The sequence below is a fragment of the Harmonia axyridis genome, chromosome 7, assembly GCF_914767665.1.
Source record: "Harmonia axyridis chromosome 7, icHarAxyr1.1, whole genome shotgun sequence".
NCBI lineage: Eukaryota > Metazoa > Arthropoda > Insecta > Coleoptera > Coccinellidae > Harmonia > Harmonia axyridis.
Genome location: NC_059507.1, coordinates 22842256 through 22859407, shown reverse-complemented (window position 1 = coordinate 22859407; position 17152 = coordinate 22842256). Strand labels below are relative to the sequence as shown.

The 17152-nt window shown below is 35.0% G+C and overlaps 1 protein-coding gene across 1 annotated transcript; it reads right to left on the bottom strand.

Annotated features, from left to right (window-relative positions):
• Positions 1-661: 661 nt before the first annotated feature.
• On the bottom strand, positions 662-16861 carry LOC123684802 (protein glass). The gene is made up of 9 exons (XM_045624252.1): positions 16287-16861; positions 12017-12204; positions 10667-10815; positions 9675-9858; positions 8033-8242; positions 4694-4949; positions 4484-4637; positions 1706-1894; positions 662-1238 (listed from the first exon to the last, which is right to left on the bottom strand). Exons 2-9 carry the CDS (start codon positions 12098-12100, stop codon positions 1166-1168), a joined length of 1299 nt encoding a protein of 432 aa, XP_045480208.1. The 5' UTR covers positions 12101-12204; positions 16287-16861; the 3' UTR covers positions 662-1165.
• Between the last annotated feature and the right edge of the window lie 291 nt (positions 16862-17152).

Genomic DNA, 17152 nt, shown 5'->3' with positions numbered 1-17152 from the left:
TCATCATTTCTGTCCATTGACTTAATTGACAGTATATCTTGAAAATTATTGTATTGAATTTGGTAAAATAAATAACATTGATTGATTGTCCAAATTCCTGTGATAAATTGCTCAATTTCAAAACTGAAATATAGAGTATTTTCTCTTTACTGTAGTGCCCATCTTTAACGCGCGCTCAAACTAAACTGAGTAAACTAATCAAAAAACTGTAACAAAAGTTTCTGTAGTAGGAAATATCAACTTTCTAACGCCATTTAGTGGAACCCGATCGGACTTATACAACGCGAGATGCAGGTAAAGCTATCTATTGGAAAAATAATGGATTTATTTTTACTACACTACTACTAAATAAAAACTTATTTCTCTTCAATAACAAATAAAACATAATTGAATATGAAAATATATAAAACAAATGATCAAATATTAAAAACTACATAACAAATTCTAGTCTCCTATTCTTTTGACAAGCGTATGTTTGGATAATATTATCAACATACAGACTGTTGCAAATGGCACTAAGCATTTATGCCAATCCACTTAACCTGTCTTCAACCAGTCTAGATCTTATCCAATCTTTCACCCTTCTGATTGTTCACGCATATTGTTCGGTAATTCAGGATACTTTTATATTTATAAGGCCATGGCCACTATGGCCTCCCTCTGGATCCGCCCCTAGTCAAGGAAGCGGGTGCAATTGATAATTATAATGAAAAATCATGTTTATTCAATAATAAAAATAACAACATTCACTTTGATTCTCAGTACGTTTAGAGAAAGTAGTTATGTACAAAATGACTAGTGATTAGGTGAATTTACAATTATTCTTCTGGGTAATCTTTGGTTATTTGACATTTCATCGTTGTTCATGTTGAATATAAGTATTGTTGTAGCCTTTAAACATACACAATATAATTCACATCGATATTTTTTATTGTCTGCAATCGTTCAGCCTTTCCTCCAATATTTATATCTCATTTTAGGAAAGAATCTTCTATCTTCAGCCAAGAAGATATTCGTTGTGGATAACATGAAATATTTGAAGAGGCGTCCATGGTCATCTTCTCATTTGTAGTTTCAGGAATTCCGGGGACCTTTATGTTGCTCTTGTAGCAAGTTGGATGACTTCCGAAGGCCAAGTTGGTCTCATGGCGGACCAAAATGCAGGTCACGAGGTTAGCATCGCTGCAGCAGCTCCATGAACCCGCATATGCCTATTCAAATTTCCACTCTGACTGAATCTGAAAAAAAAGGGCGATATAGATTCAGCTTGTTATATTATATTGTGTAGAAGTGTTGATTTCTTCAATTCACTTTAATTAATCAAAAAAGTACAGAGTGCAAGGTGTGGAACCTTTAGATCATAGTAATGGTTCCACACGAAAGAAACTATCAGATATGTGACATAGCAATTAAGCAATCCATTCCTATAGTCAAGCTACTAATAAAGCACTGAGCTCCCATGTCCATAGATTTGAAGTTGGTATGGCAGTATCGAAGGAAAATTAATGGATTAGGCAAGAATAACAAGGTGATTTTAATCTGAGTTCCTCGTCATTCTGGAATCAAAGGAAACGACCAATACACTTGCCAGAAGGGAGCATGTACATTTCTAACTGTACTTATAAGAAAGGGTTTTAACTGTTTTTAGAAGAGGGAACCGAAAGAGGCCACCAAAATTCAATTGTGTCACACCAGGAGCACTCACCTTAGCAAGCAGAGTTTGCACTCGTAGGGTTTTTCTCCGGAATGTATTCTTAGATGCTTCGTAAGTGTGCTGCTATCCGAGAAAGCTTTTTTGCATAGTCTGCAGCGGTACGGACGTTCCCCTGAATGCGTGCGCATGTGCGTTGTCACTGATGAGGACTGAGAAAATCTACGGTCGCACACAGGACATCTGAAACAATCATTATAAACTATGAAAAAAAAATTGAACTCAACGCTGTTGGCGCATTTATATAGTTACTTTCCAGACAAGTGCGGAAAGTGGTACTTTCAGGCACGAAACTGCCGTTGACCGTTAAGGGCGTGGTTTTTTTTCTTATGGGGGGAATCAAAAAAAAAAATTTTTTATCGACAACGTTTACTCATATCTGTAATATGAGAAAGAAAGGTTTGATAACGAAGTTATCCGAAAGAAGATCCGAAAAATTACTCGAAATAATAGCATTTTTTTGATTACCGATTCGATTGTTCTTACCTCATACAGGGTGTTCCTAAATTGCAGGTACGAAGAAAAATGAGAGACTTCTTGAATAATTTATAGAATGAATTGTCCTATACATTGGCCTGCAAACGCTTTGTTCTCGAGGTACAGGGTGTTTCTTGTAGTCCTACTTTTTTGTGATACTTCTAACAGGTTATTGAATCTTTATTAATCTTCTCGACAAATTGGGTATATAAGTACCAAAATTAATTAATTTTATTCATCATAGCTTTCTGAATCTTATAATAATTTGAATTTTTCTGAGGATTACCAACTGGAAAATTGTTTGACAAGAACAATTTACAATTACCAGTAGTTCACCAGAAAAATATCACCCTGTAGATTTTCATTCAAAATAAGCATATCACATGATAAAAACTTTAAATTGGAATATCTATGCCAAATTTAAGTTAAATATGTTGTGAAGGTAAGGAGCTATGAGAAAAAACTTGAACTTCAGCATCTGAAACTAGAAAACAAATCGTTTGCGGACCCATATTATAGGACTTTATTTCTTGAATTGTTCCGAAGAACATCCTGTATAGTCAATTCAAAACTGATTTCTTCACAAATAAATTGGAATTTGAATTGAATTTCTACATTAAATTGTAGAACACAGCACAGACAATTTTTCGATGAGAATAACTTGGGTTCAGTTCAGTTCTTTGATAACTGCAGTATAAAAATTTTGGGATGAAAATGATATCATTTTCGTATAAAAAACCGAAAACAAGGGCAAAAATCACAGATGGCAAAACAAGGGGGCGACGACAAAGCGGGTAGATAGTGGAAAATAATAAACCTCAAGTACTGCAATGAATATAAACATCTTGAAAGCGATAATAAACTCATAAACAGTAAAAGGGTTGGATTTTGCCTTTGCTATTTTGAAGAAAAGTAAAAAAATATTGATTCATTTTATAGAAAAATTTTCACGATTCTGAACAATTTTGGTTTAGTGTCAAATGTTGAATCCACGGGGGTGCCCGATCTCGTAAAGTTTGAAAATATACATAATACAGGCGCGGTTGTTGGTACCCTGAACTATTACGGAGAATGGAAGGAACGATTTTAATGAACATTTGGTTTCCTGCTCTATCAATCTAAAATATTTTCAGCGCTGTGGTGTTGCCGCCTTTGTCAAAAAGTACTAACAACTTTGATATTTCAAAGAGAACACTCTGTATATTATCACTCTTTGCGGTTTGAGCAGCCTCTTGATTATTTACGTATTAACTTTCTTGTCCCTATCTAGCGATTTTCGAGTAATTGATTGATTTACTTCTTTTTTGTGCAAAATATATCTTGAAAGCTGAAAATTCGGATATGGATAATCACAGATGGCAAAACAAGGGGCGACAAAGTGGATAGATAAAAGAAGACAATGAACCGTAGACGTGCTCGTAGTAAAATAAGAGTAATTATTTTGAAAGGATAAAATAAACTCATAAATCATTGAAGTGTCCGATTTTTTACTGCCGTGTCGATTTCAAAGACAAGTTGAATGATTATTAGTTAATTTTTATGGAAAAATTTTCGGGTTTCGTCTTGGCGACAATTCTGATATTTTATATTTTGGAAGTCTTGGGGGTAATTACCCTTGTAAACTGATTCGAGAGGGAACAACGTTTTTTGATAACGTTAATTTTGATATCGTATCGAGTACTATCTGACCCTCAAATTTTGCTTCAAAATATCCATCGATAATGAAATAACAGTGGAAACAGTGAAAGAGACAATTTAGAGGCATTTTTCTCGACAATATTATTCTTATCCGACACATTTCGAAGGTATTTAGTACTTGTACTCTTCCACTATTTTAACTGTCATTTCGTAATCGAAGGTAATTTTGAAGCTAAATTTCAGGATCAGATAGTACTCTATAAGATCTTCAAAATGAGGTATCGCAACACCCCTCATTGAAAATCGAAGGGGTGTACTCAGCTCTGTTAGGGGATTGCAGTTACGGGGAAGTGAAGAGAAGAAAAGTCCCCCCTCGAATCAGAAATTGACGGTTCCGAGCGATTTTTCACATTTTCAATTTGAGGTGTTTAGTTTTTGTTGGACCACACAGTATAAATAAAAAGGTTGAATGTTGGTGATTTTCTTTTGGAAAGTTTGCCAAACTCAGTTCACATGTAATTTTGTGAAGTACCTAGTTGTGCTTATGAAACACTTTGTACACCCAACAATGAAAGTTGGTAAGTTGGTGGTAGTCACTCATCAACAATTGGCTAAACTGGCTCCCAAAGAAAATACAGTATACCTTAGGCTACTTACCGAAATGGCTTCTCTCCAGAATGGGTGCGAACATGTGCCGTCAAGTTTGCAGCCTGAGAGAAAGATTTACTGCAATCCAAACACCTATAAGGCTTTTCGCCAGAATGCGTCCTCAGGTGCGTCTTCAAGGTGCTCGGCCTTGCGTAACTCTTACCTACAAGAACCAAAACTCAACCAAATGGCTTTAGTAGCCTATAGTGCCGAACTTACCACAAATCCGACATACGTTAGGCTTGTGACAATCGTCATCAATAAGGGACAGACCAGATGCTGATTTTCTGCCGTTTCTGTTTGGTGGGAAGGCCATTTGTACATGAGGGTGGGACCTGTAGATGTCCTGGTTGGTGGTAGGCCTGAAGTCAGCGGTGAAGGAGTAAGTTGCACCTCCGTAGGTGGGACTGAGAAGACCTTGATGGTTGTTTGGAGATGGGGCTATTTGGTGGGGACTGCAGGTGCTCCATTGGACCTGAAGAATCTCAAGATATAGAAGCAATACATACCTCCATATACATAAAGATAATAGAGGGTGGCTCATAGTCCAGCCAAATATTTCAGTAAACGAGTCCGAGCTTCTTCAGTTAACTCCGAGATAGATCAATTTTTTTGGAAGGGACATCTTGCTATTGCGAATTTGTGGGTGTGCGATCATTCCCTGAAGCAGGGTGGCAAGCCCTTAGCGACTCTTAGAAAAAGGGATACTTCTATAAAGTAATAGTGTCTTTGTTCAAGATTTTCTCTTACGTTCGTTTTTGAAGAGTATCGTGTTTGATACTGTAATGACCCTGTCTGTTCACAGATGGCGCTATGGGTTTGCCCGCCACAATACTTCAGCTCCGACGGATTTAAAGGGGTCTTTGCAACGCAACAGGGTCACCTCTCCACGATGGCGTGAGAGGGTGTGTCTTGGGCAGAGATCTCTGGATAACCCAACTGATGAGTCTACCAGCGATTTCGGGACGAAACACCAAATCCCCGCACCTCGTAACTTAGCCCGAGAAAAACTCGTCAAAATACAGTACCTATCCATTTAGATTTTCGCCAAAGTCTAGTGTTATCATGTAATGAAAGAACACCTAAAATGTAACGGCATATAAATGAAAATGTTCAGCAAAGACGCTATTAATGTTTAGTATTGAATGATAGGAAATTTTAATCTTAATAATGATATCTTAATAATTGACATTCGTTCAGAAACACCACCAAATAGGTAATGCTCTTCATTGAATGCATTTATTTCAAATTTTGGGTTACCTACATTCATGCCATTATTATAACTTACGGCAACTGGCTAGAGGCAACAATGTGACTATCCCATGAGTGCCAAGACACTGTAGCATTAGAAGGCAATCAAAAGCTCGATGAATTTGTGGAAAAGAGATCAAAAGTAACATCTGCTGGATTCGAATCCTTCTATGGGCTTGGATAAGAACATTACAGCTCAGCGATTAGAAAGTGGAAAGTGAGAACCAAAGACACCCTCTGACACCTAAAATTGCGTAAGCAATAAGTTTTGTGCAATTTTTTCCATCCTACACCAAGAAGCTTCTGCGGCTGCCACGAGCTGAACTTCAGATATTTGTGTCACTGCTGACAGGATACCTGTCGGTAGCTATATCATTTGTGACGATTGGGCTTATCGGCAAATGAAATTTGTATGATTTGCAAATTGGAGAAAGATACAGCCGAGTACATGCTGTACAGGGTGGGCAAATTTCGATATTTTAGCACCACAACTTTTGAACCAGAGGAGATAGACAAAATCTGATACCCACTTCTCGATCTCTTTTTCTGAGAAACTAACAAGGGTAGTATTCATTTTTGGCCACCTTCTTTTGTTTTCGAGTTATAAGTGAAAATTGGAAAAATGGCGATATCGAAAAACTTTTATATCTCCACTAATACTGATGCTAGAGCTCTGAAATTAAAACATTATACAGGCACTTTTTTACGTAGAATCCAGTGGCGTGCTCGTATTTCCAAAAGGGTTTTTAATTACGAAGCTATGACCGAAAATTATGTTTTTTTAAATGGGAACACTAGATTTTTGTGCCATTTTCTGAAAGCTTAATTTTTCCTGATTTAAAAAATATATGACATCGTATGATTCGTATCAAAATATTTAACAGAAAATGGTCAAAAACCTTTCTTTACTTAAGAGTCTCAATATTTCTATGGTTTCAACTGTTGATGAGCCTTTCTATAACAAGAGCAGTGTCCTTCCGTCAATCTGATTATTTCTATGCTTTTCACTTATTTCTACAAAATTCGAATCTATATTTATTTTATACAAATAGTTTCGAAAAGATGAACGAACTTGGAAAAAGTTTCCTAGGTAGCTCGAACACAGTTTCAAATATTCATCTATTGAAATATCGAGAAGAGGTGTCGACTGTGCATTGTGCAATTGTTATCATTATTAGGTTAAATATTATTTCTTGTTTGTCCCTTCGTAATTAAAATGCTGAGTTCAATCATACATTGTTTCATTATGCTGTTTAAAATGGATTGGTACTTGTGCGTATTGATTCTGGGGACCTATGTAAATAATCTCCTGATACATGCATCTCAATACAACTCTTTCGATTGAAAAATTCGATCTTGGGGTTTCTCCGTTATTTCAATTTTTAGATGAAAAATTTATAAAACATATCTAGATTCGAATTTTGTAGAAATAAGTGAAAAGCATAGAAATAATCAGATTGACGAAGGACACTGGTCTTGTTATAGAAAGCTCAATTTTTCTGTGTTCATCAACAGTTGAAACCATAGAAATATTGAGACTCTTAGGTGAAAAGAGGTTTTTGGCCATTTTCTATTATTTATATTGATCCGAATCATACGATGTTATATATTTTTGAAATCAGGAAAAATCAAGCTTTCAGAAAATGACACAAAAATCTAGTGTTCTCGTTTGAAAAAACATAACTTTGGGTCATAGCTTCGTAATTAAAAACCCCTTTGAAAATACGAGCACGCCACTGGATTCTACTTAAAAAAGTGCCTGTATAATGTTTCAATTTCAGAGCTCTATCATCAGTATTAGCGGAGATATAAATTTTTTTCGATATCGCCATTTTTCCAATTTTCGCTTATAACTCGAAAACAAAAGAAGGTGGCCAAAAATGAATACTACCCTTGTTAGTTTCTCAGAAAAAGAGATCGAGAAGTGGGTATCAGATTTTGTCTATCTCCTCTGGTTCAAAAGTTGTAGTGCTAAAACATCGAAATTTGCCCACCCTGTACAAATGTTGAGAACTGACTTGCATAAGGTCCATATACTTAGGCATACTCCTCACGATGTGGTATCTAAGGCTCCTAAGAATGCTTCCAGATTTGCTAACACTATAGGAGATCTCCTCAGGAGTGATTGGGCAGGGTCTTATAACAAAAGATTAAAAATGGAGGCAGATCTGAAAGACTGAGCCCTACCAAATCGACTCTGTTAGTCTAATCTAAGCTACCTGTATCCAAAAAAATCAATAGATTTATATGAACCAAATAAGAACCACTATCTGTAAACAGGTTCTCCTATACTAATCGAATACTAACCTGTGGACAATCAGCGATGGTCTGGTAACCTGGTACTGCTGGCCCCGTAGAAGCATGGTAGCCAGGAGGATGCATGGTCATATTCATGGACACGTTGACAGACATACTGGGAAAAAGGGCCGCTGGAGAAGTTTGCTGGGTTGCGCTGAAAGAATCGCAGAAGCTGTTGGAAGTGGGAGGGTATGCCCCACTGTTTGGCGAGAGCAGAACCTGGAAAATAGTTCAATTATTCTTTTAATGTGGTTCACACCATTTTCTTTTGCAGTGTTTGAATTCAATTTCAATGCATCTCTAGTTACTCATTGGATAGCAAAGTACAGGCTTAACGTCTTCAAATAACCCTACAAGGGGAAATCGTAGGTTTTGAATCATGACTTTTTGAATGCCATCGATTGGTTACTATCATGACTACTACTAACATCTGCGTTTTTAAGTTTCATTCGTTTGAAACTCCACTTAATAAATCCAGGGCATAACCAACAAAATTGGGACCTTGCCAGCTGTTGTTTGAAATTTTGGTCGCCTTGGTCAGCTTTCATCGACTGTTTTTCACTCAGCTGATGCTCTCTTTGAATCAGAATGCTTAAACAGCTCGGAACAACGTTCGGATGTACGATGTGATGTGGCTTTTGATCACCGGTTAGCAAGAGCGGTACCCATTACTCGCAAAGCTTTCTCATGGACAAATGTTCACACAAAACAGTAGATATATTGCCTTCTGGTATCTTAATTTACGATCGTTCAAAACCATTTCGGACTTTTTTGATGGTTTTTGAAACGTCTGCTTAATTCAGGCTATCAAACCATCGTCAGTGGTTCTTCAACCACGTTTAAATTCAGCATACCATCTTTAAACATTCTTGTCGATGGAGAATAGCCTGAATAACACTTATTCTTTGCTTGAGCAGTATTTTTTTCCCAATAAAAACGATGTTTTATCAATGCACGAAACTCGTTTCTATCCAATTTTCGAACAACAACAAATTTAGCGTCACCCAACCTTCAATATCTCTATCCAGACTTAACTCCTTGTTCCGAAATTATGATACGCATGTTTTGAAGCTTATATATCTGATTCTGAAATTTCGCTTCAAAATTTCCATCGATAACGAAATGACAGGTAAAATAGTGGAAGAGTACAACTATTAACTTTGAAATGTGTCTGATACGAATAATTTCAATATTTTCGCTGTTATTTCATTATCGATGGATATTTTGAAGCGAAATTTTAGGGTCAGATAGTACTCGATACGATCTTCAAAAATAGTTATTGGAACACCCTTCATCCTTATTCAAAATCAAGGGGTTGTGCTCACTCCCGTTAGGGTTGAAGTTACTGGGATGAAAAAAGGCGGAAAAGTTGTTGCTTCTCGAAACAGAAATTGACGGGTCCGAACGATTTTCCACATTTTCATTTTAAATTCGGAAAAACGAGGTGTTAAGTTTTCATTGGACTACCCTGTATAATAATCTTCATTTGAACCACTGACAGTTTGAACATAAAACCATAAAGGAAGACTATTTTCATCATGATGAATTTTTAAACAATCCCGAACAAAGATGAGCACTGATGACATTTCTACCTAGTTAAATATGACTGTCATAATGTTTAGAAAAGTTTTCTCTTTACATTGCTACTTACTTGAGGATGATAAAGGGTTTGTTGGTCTTGATGTGGATGCACAACAGCATGTTTGAGCGAAAGTAAGACATCTGCAACATCACCACCTCCACAGGCTTGCATAGGATTGCTCTGCTTTCCGCCTTCTCTGAACAAGTAACTGGAGGTTGAAGATGGGCTTGATGGGTCTCCACAAGGTTCCGTTCTGTTCAAATTTCAATTTGTTAAAGGTTTTTCCGTTTTTTTTTTTTTTGTTTTATTACGAATTGTTTTGAATTTCCTGCCCCGAAGAGTTGTAAATGTTACCTACAGATTTTCGGAAAGAAAAGTTTTGGAATTTGCAACACGAGTACGAATCTCGATGAATCTTATTGAAATATCAGTGTATTCCGTTGATTTGGGCCTAGTTGTCTTTTTTCCTGTTGAACTAAAACCAAAGTGGACTAGATCCAAATTAAGAGAAGAAGTTTGATAATCCACTATGATTTGTAGAGTTTTTCATTATCGAGATGCATATTCCTTGAGCAAATAAAAAACTCAAATTCTTCAAAACATTCAATTTGAGTTGGTTATATGAAAGAGAATTCATTGCAAATACTGTTGAGTAGGTTGATTTTTGAATATGCTGTTAAAAATACATTTAGCTCAAGATTTCAAGATCTAAACTTTATCTTTCGAGTGTCCTTGATAACTTATCAAAAGTCCTGGAGTTTCTTAGATTGGCTCCACTGTTTTCCTTACTGGAGTGTAAAAACCAGAAATACCTGGGCTATACGTGTTACCTTCAAAGGCGATACAATAAATTTTGATAAGTATTATGTATTTTGTATTCCATTGATAAATCTTCGTTTTTTTAACATAGTGGTAAATATAAAATTTCTATAGGTATCACTATGGGAGGTCTCTAAAATACGAAATTGTTCTTTATATATTACATTATAAGTGACTTGAGTATTTTCTTTTACCAACCATTCTACCCAAATTTAGGGTTTGTATTAAGAATTTCTACTTACTTGTAAGCTGCAGGCGAGAAAGGAAAAAGACTAGGCAAAGGATCCAGATCCAGAGGCAGAGAAAACGAAGCCATATCGTTATCCACACTACCACCTGAAGGCCAAGGACCAAAATCTTCAGCACAAGACGAGCCAATTTGCTGTTGCTGCTGTAAACCGAAAGAAAAATAACAATAGCATGGCATCACACGAGTGTCGACAATTAAAAAGTCAAAGAAAAATCTCTCTAGAAGAGATTTCCGAACCTATTCGATAATGTGTTTGCTTCACACTGAAAACATTAACTCTAGAATTATTCCACACTACATCTTGTTTATCGGCAACTGCGAAAAACAAAGAAAAATCTTCCCAAAAAAACGATTGTTGAGAGATTTTAGCATCTATTTGATGCTATGTTTGCAACATACTGAGAAAAATAACACCAGAATTATTCCATACTATTTCTCGGTTAACGGCAACTGCGAAGATCAAAGAAAAATCTAGCAAGAAAACCAATTTCCTGCTATTTAGGAACACAGCCGAAAAAAATTGCACTAAAATGACCTCGATTGACGCAAATTTCGAAGATTAACGAAAAATCAACCCAGAAGACTGATTTTTGAGTGAATACATCATCTGTTCAAAGTTGTGTTTGCAACACACTGAAAAAAGGCCACTAGATTTATTTCACAATAATTTTGGGTTATCGACAACATATATCAGAGAAAAATCTCCCCAGAAGACCGATTTCTGAATGATTTCTTGTTATATTTGGAACACACCCGGAAAAATTACACTAGAATGACTCCCCACGATTGTCGGCAAGTTCAAATATCAAAGAAAAACCTACTCACATGATGGATTTTTGAGATGTTTCAGCATTTATTTTATGCTGTTTGTAACACACTGAAAAAATACCACTAGAATTATTTCACAATTTTTCTCGGTTATCGACAACAAAGATCAGAGAAAAATCTCCCCAGAAGACCGATTTCTGAACGATTTCTTGTTATGTTTGGAAGACACTCGAAAAAATTAGAGAGACTAGTGACTAGAATGACTCCCCACTATTGTCGGAAATTTCAAAGATCAAAGAAAAATCTCCCTACAAGTCGGATTTCTGATATATTTCAGCATCTATTTGATACTGCTTTTGCAAAACACTGAAACAATAACACTAGATTCATTCCACACTATTTTTCGGTTGTCGGCAAATGCGAAGATCAAAAGAAAATCTCCCAGAACACCGATTTTATAAAGATTTCTTGCTATGTTTGGAACACACCGAAAATAAACACGATTCTACACTAGTTTTCAACACCTGGCTATCGCAAAGATAAAGAATAATGAGGTATCCGGTGAAAAACTCACCTGTACTACCGAGGGGCTCGGGATCCAGTTGCATTCCAGCTGTAGCCCAAACTGGGGGTTGTTGGGAACGTAGCTGGTCTCCATGACGGGGGTGGCAGGGATGCTGTCGCTCTGGACCGCCTCCCGTTCGGCCTCCCAGGCCACCCTGTCGTCAGGAATGATGGCCGAAGGTAGGGAAGCCGTCTCACCTGCTTTGTGCAGAAAGTTATGACACTCAATTTTTTTTTCACCTATGAATGCTCCTTTATGTTTATGGGTGTGGAAATTGGTGGTTGTGTATAGTTTTTGTTTCTTCTCAGGATATTATGTCTGTTTGTGTTTGTATGTAGGTTGGGTATTGAAAAATGTTTATGTATGTACCTATTTATTTTTCGAATATCGTTAATTTATTTTAGAAATGGCAAGATGTAAGCGATAATGAAAAAGTGTTGAACAAATGATAATTAAATCGAAAACAACTAAAAGTTGATGTTATTATAAATGAAATAACGTAGCAAAGCTTGACAACATAACCTTCAGAAATTGCAACTTTTTTCTAGGTGGATGAAGTTGGGATTCACCTCCTGTGATGCCATGTCATTGCTTAATAGTTATTTATGCTACAAGTGCAAAAAGTGATTTATTGAGGTGCGGCACTAGGTGTAGGAAAATGAAAAGCGCAACTTGAATACTTTATTATTGATATCGATTTGCATTGAAACAGAAACTAATACGTTACGAACAATTTAACTCAAACTTTATTTTTACCCTCAATGTTGAAAGTAAATGAACAATTGGTGACAGCACGTTGAAGTAGAATGACAGATGAGTGCAATAAAAACTTTATTGCACTAGTGCAATAAAGAACTTCTTTTTCCACTAAATATAGTTCAATAAAGTTTCGTTTTTTGCATGAATGTAGAAATAGTATATATTATTATTATTATTATATATTATATATATATATTATTATATATATTATTATTACTATTATTATTATTATTATATTATTATTAAATATAAATATAGGTACTATACTATTTAGGTAATCATCTAGTATTTACATGGCATGTATTTCACCTCTTCGAAATAAGGAGTTATAAGAGAGAGTGTTATCATCAAAAATTACGAATCTTTTAGTGAATTATTCACTCACTTTCTTGTGTTGTTTCTTGTTTGATATTTGTAATATCATTTCATTTCAGTTTCAAGTAAGAGGCTTTTTGCTGATTAATCACAATTGAAACTTTTTATTCAAAGATAAGATACTAAAATCAAGAGAATGAAGGATTATAACTTTGCAGGAAGGATTCGGCTTTAGATGATTCGCTTAGTAATTATGTATATAGCTGCAATTGTACAGGGTGTCCCAAATTCGATGCCCACTGAAAGCATCTCGAGAACCTTAAGACTTGAAGAAAAAATCTTCAAGGACAGATCTCTATTTTCGAAATACATAATGATATATCAGAAAGCAGATCATAACCTTGTATCTTGTTTCTTTCTCAAATTCTAAAACGATTTTTTCAGTAATTTTTATGGTTTATATGGTAGGTACTCATAACATATCATAGAAATAAATTACTTTTCAACGCAGTTTTTCAGCCGCAGATTTTTCGAAAAGCATCCGTTTTCAGTTTTTAAAAAATTTCATCCGTTCAAAAGATATTGAGCTCTTCGGTTCCATTTTTTGATCTTAGATATAAATATTTTTCATTTGTTTCGAGATTTAATTCATTTTGTGTCTCTTATTGTATAATCTTAATCACGTCATATCAAGGGTGTCCCACTTAATGAGAATTATCGTTTTAGAGATATAGAGGATAGTTGGTGTTTTTCAAATGAAATGAAGAAACTAATAATCTTTGAAACGGATTACATTTTTGAAAAACGCAACGATATTCGACAAATTTGCGGGTAAAAAACATCGTTGAAAAATATAAAGGGTGTCCCATTTAAGAAACACCAACTCTCCTTTTTACGGGGTGTTTTCGAATTAGACGTGAACCTTGGAAGACGTGTAAGTATGACTCATTTGCTGTCGTTTGAGCCATATTTTCTGATGACCAAAGATCAACCGTTTACGAGATATTTGAGTTCTTGTGATTTTAAAAAGGTTATTCACCTCACTTCTTTTTTCGTCAACTTTTTCTACGTTGACTAAATTTGGTTATAATTTTGGGTTATTTTCGTGGCCAGCGAGAAGTTCGGATCTAACACCGTTAGAACAGACGAAGCACCGAGAAGATTGAGAGTAAATTTTAGGCGGAAAGTAACAACTGAAGAAATTAGAAAGAGGGCACGTGCTTGTGTAAGGAATGGTGGAGGTTATTTCAAACATAATTTATGAATACATTTTTTACTGAAATTTTGAGTTTAATTATAACGAAAAATATTTACTTTAGTGCATTCCTTTTTTTGCTTCTTTTCCCTGAAATAAAACTAGTGCCTACATTCTAACGAAAACTTTTTCAAGAAATAAAGAAGGATTTCGACAGTTTTTTGAATAATTTTGTCAAACATTAGTTGTGGAATTCGCAAGTTGCAGGCAAATTTATGTTAGGAATTTACTATTCTTTTCTTCATATATCAACTTTCAAATCATATTGATTCTTATTCAACATCTAATTAAGCATAGTTTTGCTTTTTTCATACATATCATATCCTTTATCAACGTAGAACAACACATTGACGAAAAATGAAGTAATGTAAGAAATTTTTTAAAAAACACAAGAACTCAAATATCTCGAAAACTGTTGCTATTCGGTTATCAATAGGTGAATATGGCTCAATCGACATCAAATGAAAGATGCTAACACCTCATTCAAGGTTCACGTCTATTTTGAAAACACCCTGTATATCTTAAACGGTAATTGATTTCTTTGTTCTGTTATAAGTATCATATCATATAAATCATAAAAACTACTAAAAAAAAATTTAGAATTTTTCGAATATCTCGAACAGAAATCAAAATATGGCAAATTATTTCGAACAGTAATTTTTCAGAAACGCCTTGCACTTTAACTCGAGAACAAATCAAGATATCATTGATCTGTTTTGTTATATCTTACTATTTCGAAAAAAGAGATCGGGTTTTTTTTTTGACATATTTAGATCAAATTCTAAATATAGGTTAATTTGGTTTCTTATTTTTTTGGTAATATTTGAGGAATCTTCTAATTCAGATCACAAAACGATTACGTAGAGTGTTTTGTTTTGATTGTTAAAAATTTTAAATCAATGAAGCGAATTATAAAAATGATTTTACTTTTTTCTCGATAATGATGCGTAACAATTACAAAAGATTTATGAACAAAATAAATTATTCATGTCATATGTTAGAATCCACCAGAGGCTTACTACAAAAAAGTTTGAGGCGAAAATGGTTTGACTCCAGAAAAAAATCTCCTTGTAGCTACAATCACTCAGCATACTGGAAGATGTAAATCCTAAAACGTAACCGTATTTTGAATTTGATATGTGTATCTCAAAAACTGAAAGGCTATGAAAGAAAAACTAAAAAAAAATTTGAAACTTTAACGCTCTGTAATTCGGTACCGAAGCGATTGCGGACACATGTTTATAGAAAAAAAGTCTATTATAACTAGAAAAATACGCCCTCGAAATCATGAATTTTGAAACATCTTGTATGAATAACAATCACTTTTTGTGATTTTGAATAACCAGTAATTGAAAATTTACCTAAAATCTGAGGTAGGTGTAGAGTAGCGAATCAATATGGAATATGATAGATAGAAATATGGAAGTTAATAAGTGGAAGAAGCTAAAATGCAAGAAAATACAACGTGGAAGGACGGGCATGAAGTTACATTTATTTTTGAAAATTTTTATATTTCAATTAAAAAAAATAGATTTCGTCAAAACAGACCAATTTGAGTGCATAATATTCTTTCATGATTTAGTGCCGGTATATGTATAATGGCATGCATATATCGAAAGAGAAAAATTGAACCTACAAGTAAGCTCATTCGTTTTCTCAAGATAATTGTTTCAAAATATTGATGAAGGAAATTTTATTGAAATTAGCACGTAGATAATTCTTTGTTTTTATATCATGTAATTTGCAATTGAAGGAAAATTACATGAAATTGAATTTAAGTAGACGCGCAAAAACTACTGTTTTTCTTTTTTTTTTTTTTACTTTTCTTTTTTCTTCATAATCAAACGTTTAGCATTGTTGGAAATGATAATTCAAAAAAAAAAATGTTTTCATCCTTTCGTTCTTATTTTTCCTGCGTTAAAGGTGAAAATTAAGAAATCATCTACTTACCGTACGAAAGATACAGCTCTGCGACAAATCACTCAGGTGGCACATTTTCCAGAATCCTCTTCAACAAACACCAACGAAAGCGGAAAAGACGGAAACTCGCCACATCTTCCTACAGGAAAAACAACCACCATGCTTCACCACAAAACGCACTAAGATCGGACAGTCCAAAAGGCTCGAAATTCTCTAACAAATCCGAATATTCTTCTTGATTTTCACAGTAAACTTTGAAAGGAGCTGTATCAGTATCAATTGAGATCAACCACTGTCATTCGATCTTGGCAGATCAGATCAGTGTCTGATACTGGCTATGTCGATGACTGAATTAGTCGGACGTTGACGAAGTGACCGAGTCAACCCCTCAAACCCCCGAGGGGTGTCATCTTTTGTTTCACATGCATAGTGTTTGTTACTGGCGCGGTGAGGTTGATAGGTGGAAAGATCCATGGGAAATTGATTTTCGAAGAAAGTGCCCAAGGTTTTTTTGGGATAAAGATCTCTTTGAATCAGTCTCAAACAATTTGAATTTAACAGTTTCGACTAGACGAAAGTGAAAAAATATAAGAAGAAAATTTTCAAGACAAAGTCATATACAGGGTATATGAATTAGTGAATAAGTGCAACAAATTTCAAGTGATTCTGCATGAAAAACAATGACAGTTTGCTATATAACTTTTTTCACAAATGCTTCGTATTCCCAGATACGAGATGACGAAGTTTTTCTTAAAAACTTTTTTTTCGGCAACCGTCCGGGAAGTGAGCACTTCCCGGATGCTTTTTCTTTGAGAAATTAGCATTTCCCGGCCTAGTCCGGAAAGTACTTACTTCCCGGACTAGGCCGGAAAAGAATCATAGAATCCATAGCAACC